The sequence below is a fragment of the Archocentrus centrarchus genome, chromosome 8 (genome assembly GCF_007364275.1).
Source record: "Archocentrus centrarchus isolate MPI-CPG fArcCen1 chromosome 8, fArcCen1, whole genome shotgun sequence".
NCBI classification, from domain to species: domain Eukaryota; kingdom Metazoa; phylum Chordata; class Actinopteri; order Cichliformes; family Cichlidae; genus Archocentrus; species Archocentrus centrarchus.
Genome location: NC_044353.1, coordinates 12,186,480 through 12,200,972, shown reverse-complemented (window position 1 = coordinate 12,200,972; position 14,493 = coordinate 12,186,480). Strand labels below are relative to the sequence as shown.

At 38.8% G+C, this 14,493-nt stretch overlaps 1 protein-coding gene across 2 annotated transcripts; it reads right to left on the bottom strand.

Annotated features, from left to right (window-relative positions):
• Positions 1 to 2,965: 2,965 nt before the first annotated feature.
• csf2rb (colony stimulating factor 2 receptor subunit beta) lies at positions 2,966 to 14,162 on the bottom strand. 2 transcript variants are annotated; one of them, XM_030736038.1, is made up of 15 exons: positions 14,094 to 14,162; positions 12,465 to 12,661; positions 11,759 to 11,876; positions 11,514 to 11,674; positions 11,263 to 11,417; positions 10,576 to 10,720; positions 10,213 to 10,345; positions 9,941 to 10,095; positions 9,116 to 9,249; positions 8,649 to 8,832; positions 8,447 to 8,549; positions 8,205 to 8,271; positions 8,013 to 8,092; positions 7,592 to 7,754; positions 2,966 to 6,885 (listed from the first exon to the last, which is right to left on the bottom strand). In XM_030736038.1, exons 2-15 carry the CDS (start codon positions 12,568 to 12,570, stop codon positions 6,478 to 6,480), a joined length of 2,112 nt encoding a protein of 703 aa, XP_030591898.1. In that variant the 5' UTR covers positions 12,571 to 12,661; positions 14,094 to 14,162; the 3' UTR covers positions 2,966 to 6,477. The 2 variants fall into 2 exon arrangements, with proteins under 2 accessions (XP_030591898.1, XP_030591899.1); XM_030736039.1 differs by having other exon boundaries at positions 14,090 to 14,150.
• Positions 14,163 to 14,493: the final 331 nt, after the last annotated feature.

Here is a 14,493-nt window from a genome sequence, read left to right as displayed (position 1 = left end):
TTCTAATTGGATAAAATAATTGAGACAACCATCAACAAACTGCAGCAGCAGAAGAATTTCCATTTGTGATATCATTTATTAGCTCATTGAAAAACAAAAAAAATGGTCTTGCTCAAACCATATCTAATTTTATTTAACTCATTGCAAACACTGGATTTACACATATATGGGTATAGAAAGAAATATAGTTTTGCATCAGTTTCCTTGTCCGAAAATCTTGTCAGAGATGAAACACAAATTGACTCGTGACCTGACTGTGTGCTATCTTTATTTATTTGTTGCTACTGTTACTCTATATAAAAATACTGCAAATAACATGTTGCTGAGATCGAGTCTGCAAAGAAGATTCAGTGTGTCATAATAGCTGGGTGATTAAAACAGAGAGACGGAACATTTGGATAAGAATCAAATCCTTCTGTCCCCCCCCCGAGTATCCTCAGTTTCAAGAAGTGTGTGCATGTGTGTTTGTGTTGTATGCCTGTGTGGTCCAGTATGTGCTTCTGCTCACACCTACAGTCCTCATTTCTCTCTCTGTTTTTTCTTTGATACAGAAATGTGTCTTCCACACCAAAGCCACATTCATTTTAAACTCATAAGCCTAGAGTATATTTCTTTAGGGAGCCTGCAACAAATTATATTTTATTTCATTTTCAGGCATCTAAAAGAGTCAAAACCAGTAAACCAAGGGTTAGTTATTAAAACAAACAGACTAAGGCAAACTTTTAAAATGTTTTTATGATCCTTTCCCCCCATATTAACAACATATAGAAACACACTGATGCTATTTTTTCTGATAATCTATAATCAGAACATCTTAAGTTATTGAAAAAAAAGGCTTGTATGTATGTTCTTTATACCATCTGACAACTGTTACTTATTTTCTGTTTTCTCACATGATCTGGTGAAAAAAAAGAGAATGTTTGTGATAACTTTGCCACATAATGCTATTTTGATATGGATATAAGAAGCTATTGTGCTTAAATCTTCTTTGTTTGTGTTTTTATTCCTTTTCACTGATTGCCCCAAATGACAGTGTTTCATGCAGATACTAAGCAAGTACAATTTTTTGAAAACCATATTTATCATCTAAATTTAGCATGTTAGCCTACGAAATTAAAAACTACTAGACCAAAGACTACTTGGTCACTGTGATGTCAACTTGACCTTTCGTTTTATGGCTATCATCATCTTGGCATTTTGGAGCGTGAGGAGGGTAGAGGTTTATTAGATACCAGTAGGAAGCTTTGGTAGCCCGGCGTATAGCCTGAATGGATTTGTCCCAAAGACATAGATCCCTGCTAATTAATGGTAAGTAACAAACAGATAAAACCAAAAAAGGCTCATAACTGACTTCTTCAGTGGATTGTTAGTACAAATAATTGCATTAAAAATACTGCAAAAGGCACCAAAACCACAAATGGTGGCTTCGATTAACAGGTGAAGCCAAGCTGACAGCTGGCACAATAGTCAGCATCCATCTGGGTATTTAATTATGTATAACTCGATGGTTTAATGAGTCAGTTATTAAATAAAGATCAGACAGAAGCCTTTTTTTGTATCAGGCTGTAAACCTTTTTTAGTTTCTGAAATTATCTTGAAATTATAACCTAAGTCTAGGTTATTTTTATATATTGTTTAGCTGTTTAACCTACTGTATGCACAGCATTTACTCAAAGCACAGTTTAACAATGAATACCTTACAAGGTTACAAAGCTGTATTTATTTGCCATATCCTCAGCTCTCCAGAGAAGAAAATGTAGGGGTTAAAGTACTGGAGGTGAACTCTGGCAAGCACTCGCTCTGTAGTTTGTTTTTCACAATTACCCACTTGACTCTTGGCTGCAAAAACTCCCCAACTCAGCAGCCAGCTGCACTGGTATGTTTGTGAATTATTGAGCCAATAAGTCATCTGGGCTCCTGTCATCATACCATTCACACAAAGAATTACTTGACATAATAAATACTAATGTTTTGAATTGTACAGCCTTATACATGTAGGGGTAATTTGAATGTGACTGGGAGTGCATGTAAATAAGCCCTCGTCATTTTGCCCCAATATACATAAATCACAGTTTACGCCATCTAGCATTTCTGCTTTGCCCCCTTATCTCCATATGTTCCATATGTGATGCCTTATGTCAGCATGTATTGAGGTATTCATGCATTACTTCCAGTGCCACCCTCCCCCACCCTCACTGTCAATCTTACACAGGCATACTACTCCTAAACAGCAGACCATCTCCAAATTCAGCATTGAGGTGGGATGCCTGTTTTTTCGTAGCTGCCAATGCAACCCCCCCCCCCACACACACACACACACACACGCACACACAACAATCTTCAAACAAAAACGGGGGAGAGATGAGCATTGAGGCTTGTTGACTGTGACAAACACACGCGGGCCTGCTCATGCTCATTCAGATACACACAGGGGTCAGCCACCGTAACAGAGTGGGAGTGTCTCTGTGGGACAGAGACTGTGACTAAAGACACGGGGCTGCTCGTAGCTGACTGACTGACCTCAAAGGACAATATGGCTTGTTAGGTGTCAGTAACAGTTGCCTAAACAGCACACAGCCACTGGAACTAATTAATGAACAATTATGACTCAAAACTGGACAAACACTTTAATACAAACCAACCAGATCATGACCCATGACCCAACTGTTAACCATCCTGTTACATAATATTAATTTTGTCAGGATTCACTAGAGCTTTGCTGTGAGTTAGCCTGGTTGCAGTCTTGGGTCACTGACAGATCAACACATTAGGTTTGGGTTTGTTTTAGACACATACTAAATAGATATATTTACAGAAACTAGGCAGTTAATTTTTCTGTTAAATGTTTTTTTTGTATTTGGTTGTTCCAAACAAGGAAAAAGAGTGTAAAATGTGATTACAAAGACAGAGACTTAAAATATTTTTTAAAACAAACAAACAAAAAAGAACACACCATGAATCGATGAAAAAGTATCACTGTAACTTTAATACAACATCTCTGAAAAAATGCATCTAAATGTCCAGGCTGCTTTGAAAGATATGTTATAACTATGTGTGCTTCAGTATGGCCCAGATTTCCCCATGTACAGTAGTAAGGAAACAGGAGGCCTTTGAACAGGAGGTTACACAAGCATCTGTGTGGCGCCACGCACTCCCTACACCTTCCAGCGCTTTTATTTTCCTGTTTTTATGTACAACACAGGACAGGGACATGCTGTACACAGATGACCACACAAACACCCCCGTCATTAAGCAGTCTGGTCTTTCCATCAAAACATACCTCGGTGCTTTATCTCATCCACTTTTCATTTCTACTTAATACAAAAGTGTCTGTCACTCACTCCCTACTGAAAGAACAATAGCCCTGTGACGGTGAGACCAAGGAATGTGTCTGTTTTTTGGGGCACGGTATTTGGAAAAAGCCTGGAATGCTGGGAAAACACATCAAACACCTTCCCCTCACCTTCCATGGCCACATTCAAGGTCAAAAAAATGAGTGTGTATGCATCTACATAAGCATTATTACTGAGTTAGCATATGTCAAACTGATCCTTAATCTCAATAGGCAGGAAGTTGTACCTAACGATGGGCTGAAAACACAGGAAGTTGATATCAGCATGCCTGGAATTCCACCATTGTGTTCCCTGCGTAGAGAAAAGAATGACTATCTTATACTTGTAATACTGAGAGAAATCACTGATCACCAAAGCGCAGTATCTTCATTAGTTTACCCTGATACAATCATGTTGCATAGCAACCTAAAACACAAGTGCATGCCACAAACTATGTACTGTATTACACACTCACACCTGCTTCCAGAAACTGACAGCGCAGGGAAACTCAGCAGTCCTGTCAGGCCAAACAGATGGGAAAATAAACAGAGCAATAAATTAGGTAACACTGTGAGACTGTGTGTGATGCTCCCATTTTAACACTGGTGAGTGAGGTTAAGAAATACTCAGTCACCACACACACACTTGCACACACAGTCTGTTCCAATTGACAAACCTGTTTTTGGCAAAAGATGATAAATGCGGATGCTTCTGTGCTTTTGAAAAAGAGGCAAATAATATAACTGTTAAAATAAAGGAGGTGATAACACTAAGTGCCCTACAAATGCAAATCATCACAACTATTATTATGCATTATAATATTTCACTTCTTTTAAAATGTTTGTTTTGCTTTTCATATAAAACTGTGAAAACAAAAGCCAATCTGAAAGATATTACCTGCATTTTAGTCAGCAGCAGTACTGTACTAAAAATATTTGGACTATAAATGCTACTTTAATAATTAGCCCAGTCTTAACTATATAAAAAAAAAGCCAAACCCATACTATATCAAGAAAATGTAGCTGATTACCAACTCATAGCTTTAGAAAAATAAACTAGATTGCAAAGAATATCCCACACCTGCAGTTATTTTATGGGCCACATTTGAGCTTGACTCATGGTGTTGACTTATGGTGAGTTTGCCTGCCTCAATGCAAGTCCACCTTATATGAGACAAATGTCAAGTTTGTCATGATATTTGGGCTACATGTGGACCATACAATGCCTCAACCCATGTTGAACCTGCCTCAAATACCAAAAATAGCCTGGATTAGGTCCAGTATGTTTGTGCTATCTGGGAAGGCCTAAATTGAACCTACATTCAAAAAGCTTTAAATCTCTAATAAAAACAATTTTCCTGAGCAAGTATCTTGAGAATCATTTTGTTTATTACAATTTAGCTGCATCATGACAGCAGAAAGCCCCCAAGTATCATTGCTGTTAAGGGAAACAAGCTTTGTAACCCCAACAGTTTTTGACTCTAATGAAAGTGATGCAACTTCTGGTGACATACCCACATTTTAAAATGTCAAACATTGCATTTCTGTATATTCTTCCAATATTCATACTCTCAATTTTATCTTGTGTGCCTTAGGGGAAGGTCTATCAACAGGGTGAAAACCAATAGACTAAACTAAATATAAAGTTTTTTTTTTTTTTTAAGTTTAAAGATGTTTATAGTCTTGCTTTGACCAACTACAATATTAAAACATGCACGTTGATGCATCAGTGCATTCATAATTGTACATCAACCATAGCAACATCTTTCTTTTAACACTTCTTTGCATCATTGCTGCATCATACTGACTCTTCATTTTAAGTTAAAGACTTTCTTCTATTCTTCATTATATTCATTTTATATTAAGACAGAAACCTAGCACCCCCCCAAGAACATTTAATTACAGTTCACAGCTGTAAATAATTAATGTAAAGTTTATGTCCTTAAACATAAAGATTATTCACAGTCAGAGTGCATTCATATCACACAGTTTGTCAACCCAATGTTTCTTAAAGTAGAGTTGAGGGTATAAAAAGCATGTACTCCTTCACTGTTGATTGCCATTAAGTACATTAGCATATACTGTATATGTTCTCTGTACTCATTTTAAATGTCTGGTGACATCAGTCCTGAGCTAAAACCTTTGCACACAGTTATTCTTATCTTAGCACTATCAGCACATCACAATTCAGACAACATGTTGTACATGCCATCAGCAACACTTGGGCTATAACATTGACAACAAGGTCCCAACTCAGACACCTTTGTGCAAACACGCATGTTGTACATGAACATTGCAGTTAGCAAACCTACAGCACACACTTTTCCCATGATGTGAAATTTTATGCAGCTTCTTCACCTCAGCTGTGACGGCAGCAGCGAATTTGAGGAAGTCATAAAAGAAGACTAGATTTCAACCAAGTTCTTCGAGTCTGCGGTTAAATATGCACATCCTGTGTGAAAGGCTGCCATTATGTTGCAAGATTATACAAGGAAGTCAGTGATAGTGCTATGCAATTGAAGAGATGCACAACACTTAGACACAGGCTCAACAAAAATTGAACACTTTGAGATTCACAAAGGCTCTTTTGCACGGCTGCTATTTGGAATACATTAGATTAAATTAGACTGTCCCATCCTACTATGTGCCAGGAAACTACCTTGAAAAGTTCAATGCGAAATACTTATTTCGCTTCCCACAATATTGCATTCTTTCCCTTTATAAGCTTATAGAGCTCCTACAAATTTGACTCGCTATTGCCCTCAAATGGCCACACAAGAATAAAAGCTGTGTCGCCATAGTGGGTCGCTTCATGTTTTTGATTTGGCAGATTTTTATACTGGATGCCCTTCCCGAAGCAACCCCGAAACAAGTTGTGCCACTTTCTGGGATCAAACCTGGGATCTTTTGCTTGTTAGGAGACTGTGTAAACAATCACTACACTATGGAGCCACTTGGTCAGGTAAGAATAAAAAACAAGCAAAAAGCTTCTCAAAAATGTCACAATGAAAACATTTTTTCCCCCACACTGAAGCATGAGCAACTTGTAATGAAGCGCAACATTTATGTAAAAACAAAATAATTTTATGTGCTGAGAAAGTAGTAGGTCTTCTTTGGTAACATCTTCCCTTACATTATGCAGGCTACTATGCTGCTCTCATGAAGGCTGTGGGGAGGTGGCAGTACCCTGAGGCCTGTATGGTGGCCTCTTCAGGCCAATTGGTGAAAGGTCCCGATGTGTATTCTGGCAGTTTGTCCACAGCACTGGCCTCACTTGAGCCAGGTATGATGTCTGACTTAACGGGCCACAGTGTTGTATCATTGCACTGTCGGTCCTGCTCAGCACTGTCATGCCAGTGTGAACTTGTGTTGTCATCAGTGTGAAATAGGAGGTCCTGTGAGGATCTGGAGATGTTGCTCCTGGGCAGACACACATAACCTTCACCGTAAAGGGTGAAATTCCCACGGGAAGGAGATGCAGAATCATCTGACGGGGTTTCCATGTCCTTCTCTTCATTCTTGGCATTCATTGACTGGGGGGGGGTTTCTGTTGACTGTCAGATAGAAACAGTGCTGTTCAGTATGCATCTAAGGCCTAAAATTATTATTTGGATGTTTACTTATTTATGAACCACTATACATATTATAACACTGTTTTATTTTACACATTTTTTTCCAATGAAGGGCACAATTTGGCATTTTTCTACAAATGCACACATTTACTTTCTGCCTGATGAGAAGGCTGGTACAAATTCCATCTCTGTAAATTAAGGAGCTAAAAAGCTTAGCTTAGCACCACGACTGGAAACCTCTATATGTGACATTGTATTTTGCATGTTCGATCTGGACAAAAAAACTCAAAGTATAAAAATGACATGCTGTGCTAAAACTCAGATGTTCAAACTGGTCGTCCACAAACCAGTGGGTAATGTCACAGTGGCTATATCTATTTTTTGTATACAGTTTGCAGGGATTTTGTGATAAGAGCAAAAGCTTCCCATCATTGAACCTGATTAAGAAACTGTCTAAAACCACAGTGTGTCTGTTTTCAGTTTCTTAGAATGTGGTCTAGCGCTTGCTACTCTTAGCAAGACAATTATTATTTTAAACCAATCCATACAGCATGTGCATATGTAATTGGACTAAGGCCTGGGACTACTAAACATTCAGGAACAGTTTAATGTCTTTGATTTTCTTCCAGAAATTCTCAGCAGCTGGACACATGACAAATGACCCAGTCAGTGGTTCTGAGCAGCTGACCTGACAGAGGATGTATGGCCCAGTGAAGCTCATCGCAGATGTGTCACTGACATTAACCTCCTCAGTAGGGGAAGGCAGGTTATCGCAGTTCCAGCATCCTTCGTCCTGATCCAGGCACTTCTTTTCAGTGTCCTTGGCTGGCCACAGTAATGCTTCTGATGAGCTGCAGGGGCAGAAAATAAGAATTTTATTGATTTATGTAACAGCTCGTCATTTCCTATTCACTTTCCTGGAGCTACGCCTGGCTATCGGTGACATTCAGTACCACAGAATAGTCTGTCTATGCGAGTTATTGCTGCAATATCTGAGGATGATGCAACAGCCAAAGAGTATCACTCATGCTCAAAGTGTTTTCTTTTACTATAGAAAAAAAAATTGCAATTGTTATCTGTCTGGACAGGTCATGTGTGAAACATATTACCATGTAGATAAGATGTCCAGTTGTTGCACTTTGCAGACATACACCTTTTCACGCTGTATGAGGGTCCCATTGTTGGGCGACTGGATCACAAATATATATAGAGATAAATGAAATGCAAAGAATGACTTCTTCGTGGTCATACAAGAAGTAGGAAAAAAAAAATGATCAGACTGTAAAATTAACCAGTCTTACCATAAACTCAGACAGGGTTTTGCTTTTTCTTGGAGACGGAACTGAGTCCACCCAAAGAATTACCTTCCTAATGGTTAAAAAAAAAAAGGGTAAAAGATTTTAATTTATGATTTAAAAAAATAAATTCTTATGATATTAGAAAATAAGTTATGCATTATGTATATATGTTTGGTGGCAATAGTTAGTTTTGATGCAGTGCTCTGTCAGGTTTGAAGACAAATCCATTTACATAAATGAAGTACCTTCGGCAAGCTGGAATAGTGCAGTACAGAGTGAGGAACACCACAGCCACTAATGCACTGACAACGATATAGATCAAGGTGGTGGAAGACCAGACTATCAGTGCTGAAAACAGAATAAATTATGATGTTAATTAATTCATGGTATGCTTTTTTGACTACTTCAGAGAAAACAAAAACATATGGAAAGTCAAGTACACAACACCTTCTTTGGAGGTCCACTCCTCAGGATCAGTCCATTCTGATGGGATTCCTTTGTACTCTGAACCTGATCCAGAGGCAACCAGTGATCTGACCTTGACCTGGTAATCCTGGAGCGGGTCTAACGATTTTCCAATGATGGTCAGAGACATGGAACCATCTGAAACATCCAGTAGCACAGAAGAGCCCTAAAAAAGAAAAACAATATAACATCTTTCCGAACTTGCTAGGCTGTGTCTGTTTAAGGCCTAAATATCTGAGCATATTTTATAATGTGCGTTGATGTCCTGGGTGGTAAGCAACCAAGAGTGAAATATGATCCACTCTGCAAACCATTTTGATCTGAATCTAATTTTTGTTTTTAGTTACTTCACCTTTAAATTAATACATCATTTATGGTTAATGTGGATGAGTTGCAATGCAAGTATCAAGATTAAAAAACAAAAACAACAAACAAACAAAGTTTCTTACCTGATCTTGTTTCTTGTAATAACAGACCTGGTAATACAGGCTAAATTCTTCATGTTTGTTTGGTTCATCCCATTTCACGATCCAGTTATTGTCTTTTTCCATCACGTTTACATTTCGTGGTGGGTTGAGATGAACTGTGAAACAAGAGTAATGAACAGGGGTTAGTTTATGGCTAAAGTAATCATGGCTATAACACATTTATCATGCCAAGTGGGAACCTTACTCTTGCTGTCCATCAAGCTGTGAGGTAAAAACTGATGTCCTGCAGGCCCATGATAATTTTTTGCGAGGGTAAATTTAGATTTTAAGTTGGGGTTAGGTGTTCAGTTTTTAAAGGTATGTTTAGGGTAAAAGGGCTAGGGAATGTATTAAGTTGTATTAAGTTAGTGAAACAAGGTGTGTATGTGTGTGTCATCATGATATGCTGTAGTGGAAAATACCAAAAGGTGGTTTTAAGTATTTTGGCAGATGTTTAAATAGCTGTCTGTAGAAATTTGCCCTCTAAATTTTGAAACAGCTAAAAAACAGCAAAAGTAGTTAGTGTCAGTCAACGCTGTATCACTAAAATGTATGTTGCTACCACAAAAGAGTTCCTCCAGCTCAAGCACGCCCAATGTGTAGATAACAAAATGGATGCAATAGTGCCATTCAGGCACTAGGTGGAGCTACTTAATCAAAACCCTTTGTTCTAAGGGTTCCCTGACTTTGGGCTTTGAATTTAGCAGACATGCTTTACTCCCTACTCAGGATGGAGATCCTACCCCCCACCCCACCCACCTTTATTCTCTCCTCTAATGCTGTAGCTTCTATCACATGTCTACTCACTATGTTCGTGGGCTTTAAAAATCTTGGCATTGTGCATTGGTAGAAGTTTCAGCAGCAGATGTTCGGGGTCTGTGACAGGCATTGAGCAGCTGTACCTCAGCATTGTCTCACTGAGGTCAGAGCTGACCGCTTGTTTCAAACAGCATGCCTCAAACCTGAAAACAGAGGTTAAAAGAAAGGACATGAATGGTCCGATAAGTGAATGGATGAATGATACAGGTGCATTTTTCTGTTTCAGCCAGGTGGTGTTGCCAGCGTCACGCTCAACTTACGGCGCATTCTCATTGTGTTGACAGGCCAGCTGGTAGGTAATGGTGTTAGCCAGCTCTCTGCTCACTTCCCAGCTACATGTTACCGCCTCCTCTCCATCCAGAACACAGTACAAAGTGGGAAGCTGCCCAAAGTCTGTGGCCCAAGAGAGAGAAAAAGAGCTAACAACAACAGCTGCAAAGCCCCACACTGATCTCAAACTCCCATAAAAATTGGGCAGAGGGAAAAAAATTCAAAATATGAGGAAAAGAGATAAGGGACTGGGTCTCTTTAAGAAGCAAAAGCCACTACTTGTGCAAAATTATTCAGTACATTAAACAATCCATTTATTCACAGCTGAAGTTGAACTGCTTTCTTTAATTTACCCTCGTTAGTCTGCCAGGTCACCACAGGACTCCAGTCACTCCACTGGCCCATGCTGGCCCAGGCCCTCACTCTGGCTTCATACCTGTTGCCTGGAAGCAACAACTGTCTCTCTAGTGTCATACTGGTGTTTGTGACATCCACAGTCTGCAAAGAGAGTTAAGTGTTGTGAGTTGCTTCTGGAATATTTATTCAAGTTTAAATAAGTATTTTGTGCAGCTACTGAATTCTCTGTGCATTTTTATTTTACATTCCAGGTTTTTAGCAGCCTAGAATGCAAATACGGTGGCTTTATTTGTTTTAAGCCAAACTGTGAATGTGTTAGTATGCTTATGTTAGGATTCAGATCCTCCCCAGCTGTATCTTAATCTGTTTTTTTAAGCGCTGCCAGGCTTCAGACTTCAGCGTCTCATGGGTTTGAAGCCTTTTGCGAGTTTTCCTGTGAGAGGAAATCTAAAATGTAATATATGGGCATCAGGTCACTGGTTTCATTATTATTGCTAAATATATTTCAAGGAAGTATGAGGAGTGTTAAATGCTGCCTTGGTTTCTATTTTCAACCTTCCAGTTAAACTGACATGCTGCGAAGATGAGGCACAGACATTTTCAGTTCGTCTGTGATTATAAAAACAAATAGTACAACACTGTGGTCACAATTTATTAGCACAGTTTGTATGTGTGATGCTTACCGTCCAGCTGCTCTGTCTGTGCATCTTGTAGCTGAGCTGATATGTGAGGTTGTTGTTCAGAGAGGAGGAGGGGGGGTAGGGGCTGGACCAAATGAGCTTTCGACCTCCATCAGCTGCATCGTGCGTGGACAGATTCACTGGTGGGAGCGTTCTCACTGCGTGAAATACAAAAGCCGCAGCATTAGTTGGGTTGAGTGTTGAATTTCACTGGAATGCTACAGTAAAAGTAACAGAACGAAGGTTAAACTCACAGTGCTGCAAGAGACGAAGAGGCTTGTGTGAAGCAGAGGAGCAGGTACTTAAAGTCTTGTTTTCACGGAAGAAGGCGGTGTGGATGATGCCAATGGAAAACACATTTGTTTCATATCTACAGTTAGCTAGATTTGTAGCATCATATGGCACACACAACTTCCTGCAAGGACACAAACACAGTTACTCCTCTGCTTACTCCTTTTTTTTTTTTTTGCCACTTCTGACTTCTCCTTTTTTTTTTTACCTGCTTTCTCCTGTTTTGAACCAGAGCTCCAATGGTGTGTTTATGTGTTGCTTCCACTTGCACTGCACATAAGACTTGTAGTCATTATGGCATTGCAATGATTCCAGTACTGGAGACACTGGGCAGAAAGAGGGGGGTGGATACGGTAATCAGGCAATTATTTTGTTGTATTTCTGTAATGGCTGTTGTTCTGTGATGAATCTATAGTGTTAAAACAGCAATAGAAGCTTTAAAAAAAAGAAGGATGAGCACACAGGTAAATTACGTGTTTTTCTGTTTACACGTGTATAATATAGGATAATCAACACTGATGTGTTTTGTGAACAAAATTTTTATTGCCATTACTATTTACTAGCAAAAGCCCACCCTACAGGCTGCATCTTGAAAGAATAAAGCAGGTTTCCAAATGATGATAATGATCGTTGAGCGAAAACAGATTAAAATGCTTTTGCTTTCATACAAAAATACATTTCTTATGAAAATAACATTTTTTTGTGTTGTTTTTTTTTTTTTTCCCTTGCTGAACCATTCATCAGATTTTAGGAGATGATGGCATGATTTGCATGAAAAATTATTATTTGCGAAATGTATACAAAGGCCACTGTAATGCAATTTTTTTCTTTTACTTACACTTTGAAATAAAAGTAAAAGTGAAATTAAAAAAATCATGTTATTTTTTAAAGGATTACATGAGGCACATATTTACCATATTGTGAACTGTCGATCTCCTGGATCTTGCAATCATCGGGACCGGAGGAAAGAGCCAGCGTAGGGAGCATTGCCAAAAGCAGAACCCAGAAGAGAGGCATCATAGTTCCGGACAGTAAGGGTAAGGCGACCCTTTTCTTGTGAGCTGGTCTCAGGAAACTTTCTTAACTGCATGTACTGACATCATCAAGAAGTCTGTAGACGACAGGAGGTTGGTTATATGTGTTGAAAGAGAAAGAAAGCATGTGTGAGAGCGCGAGGGGGAGAAGAATTAGTTCATTTACTAGAAATAATGAAGAAATGAGTCATGACCACACAACGAGCACTCTTCCGCTTTTGAGTGTCTGCTTGTTGTGGGATGTCACCACACATCCGCATGTCTCTTATCTCTCTCTCTCACATGTGATAGAGACAGATAAAAAATAAATAAATAAACACACTGGTGATCAGACACAGTAACACACATTGCATGCATATGTAGGGTGTGTGTGTGTGTGTGTGTTTGGTGGGGAGGGGAGTGGAGGGGAGGGGAGGGGTGTGTGTGCGTGTGTGTGTGTGTGTGTGTGTGTGTGTGTGTGTGTGTGTGGTGGGGAGGGGAGGGGAGGGGAGGGTTAGGGGCATCAAAACTAACTAAGTTAACTGGCTAACTGAAGTTGTCAGAGACAGATTAGGGAATCTTAGAAACTGAAGTAAGAGGGACACAATAGAAAGAAAATTGTCCAAATGATCTGTTTAGCTTTAAACATCAGATCATTTTGTTATGATGGTTTTTTTTTATGCATTAAAATGTAAACACCACACAATGGGTAAATATAACAACCTTTTTTTTTTTTTTTACACAGTAAAAATAAAATTAGAGGTACAATTACGATAAGTGAACACAACCAAAAAAAAAAAACAAAAAACAAAAAAAAAGAAGTCTTCAGTTCACTGGTTTAGAATATAAATGGGGGATTTTAAGGATCACTCAAGCATTACTTCTGCCTGCTGTTTACAGTAGAAGGTTTGGGGGAAACCCCATTCAGGAGAATATGGGAACATAGCATTCACTCTGAAACTAAACAATCTTGTCAACCTGTTATTGTTTGAAGTGCAGTTGGGTGCACAGTTGAAATGGAAACCATCAGTCTGGTAGAAATCAAAGACAGAGCTTTTAGCAAACTAACGCATGAATGGAAAACTTGTATACGTAAGAAACTGTCAGTACGCATAAAGCACCTGAAAACACCTGTGTGTTATTTTATTTTATTAAATTGTTTTTGAAGTAATTGTACACTGCATTTTCTGAGTGATGTTGTAAGCGCTCATGTACAGAAAAGCATGTATGTTTCTGAGCCGCAGTCATCAGGACCGTCATGACAGTTTCTCTTAAGGCATTTTAAAATCAGCTCAAAGATCAAGCTTACCTGTTTGACTTCTTTCAAAATAATGGTAGACTCAGTGTGTCTCATGTCATGATGTCTAAGTAGAGCTGATGTACACGTATCATTAACTTTTTGAAACTATATTAATAGTTTTAAACTGTGAAAAAATTTTTTGTAACAGGCAAATCTTCTCCCATTTCCTGTAGATCAGCCACAAACATCAACACAACTGTATATAGAAAATAAATGCCCCTCTTACCCACCACAGATGATCAAGAATGCTTTTCCTTTGTCCTTCTGTCACTGTTGCTTCCTTCTTGTCAGCCAGGCGAGAAGTCTGTGGGAGTTTCCTCTGCGACGAGTTCAGTTTCCCCTTTCTGTCCACAGTGATACTTAATGTCATCTTCACTATAAATGCGTAATCAGCTGTTTTAAATGATAAACTCCAAAAAAGGGCTGCTTGATTGCAAAATTTCCAGTGAAAAGAGTTCATGGAAGTAGCTGAAGGCAAAGACAATGGTGGCTTTTGGTGTAGTTTAGAAATTGACAAAATTCAGAAACGCACTCATATGACTGGTATTTTTCTTTCTGAGGATCCAGTAAACTTTTGAAAAAGTTCCACTAAGTACTGTATAAGTTCAAATTTATATTTGGTATACATTT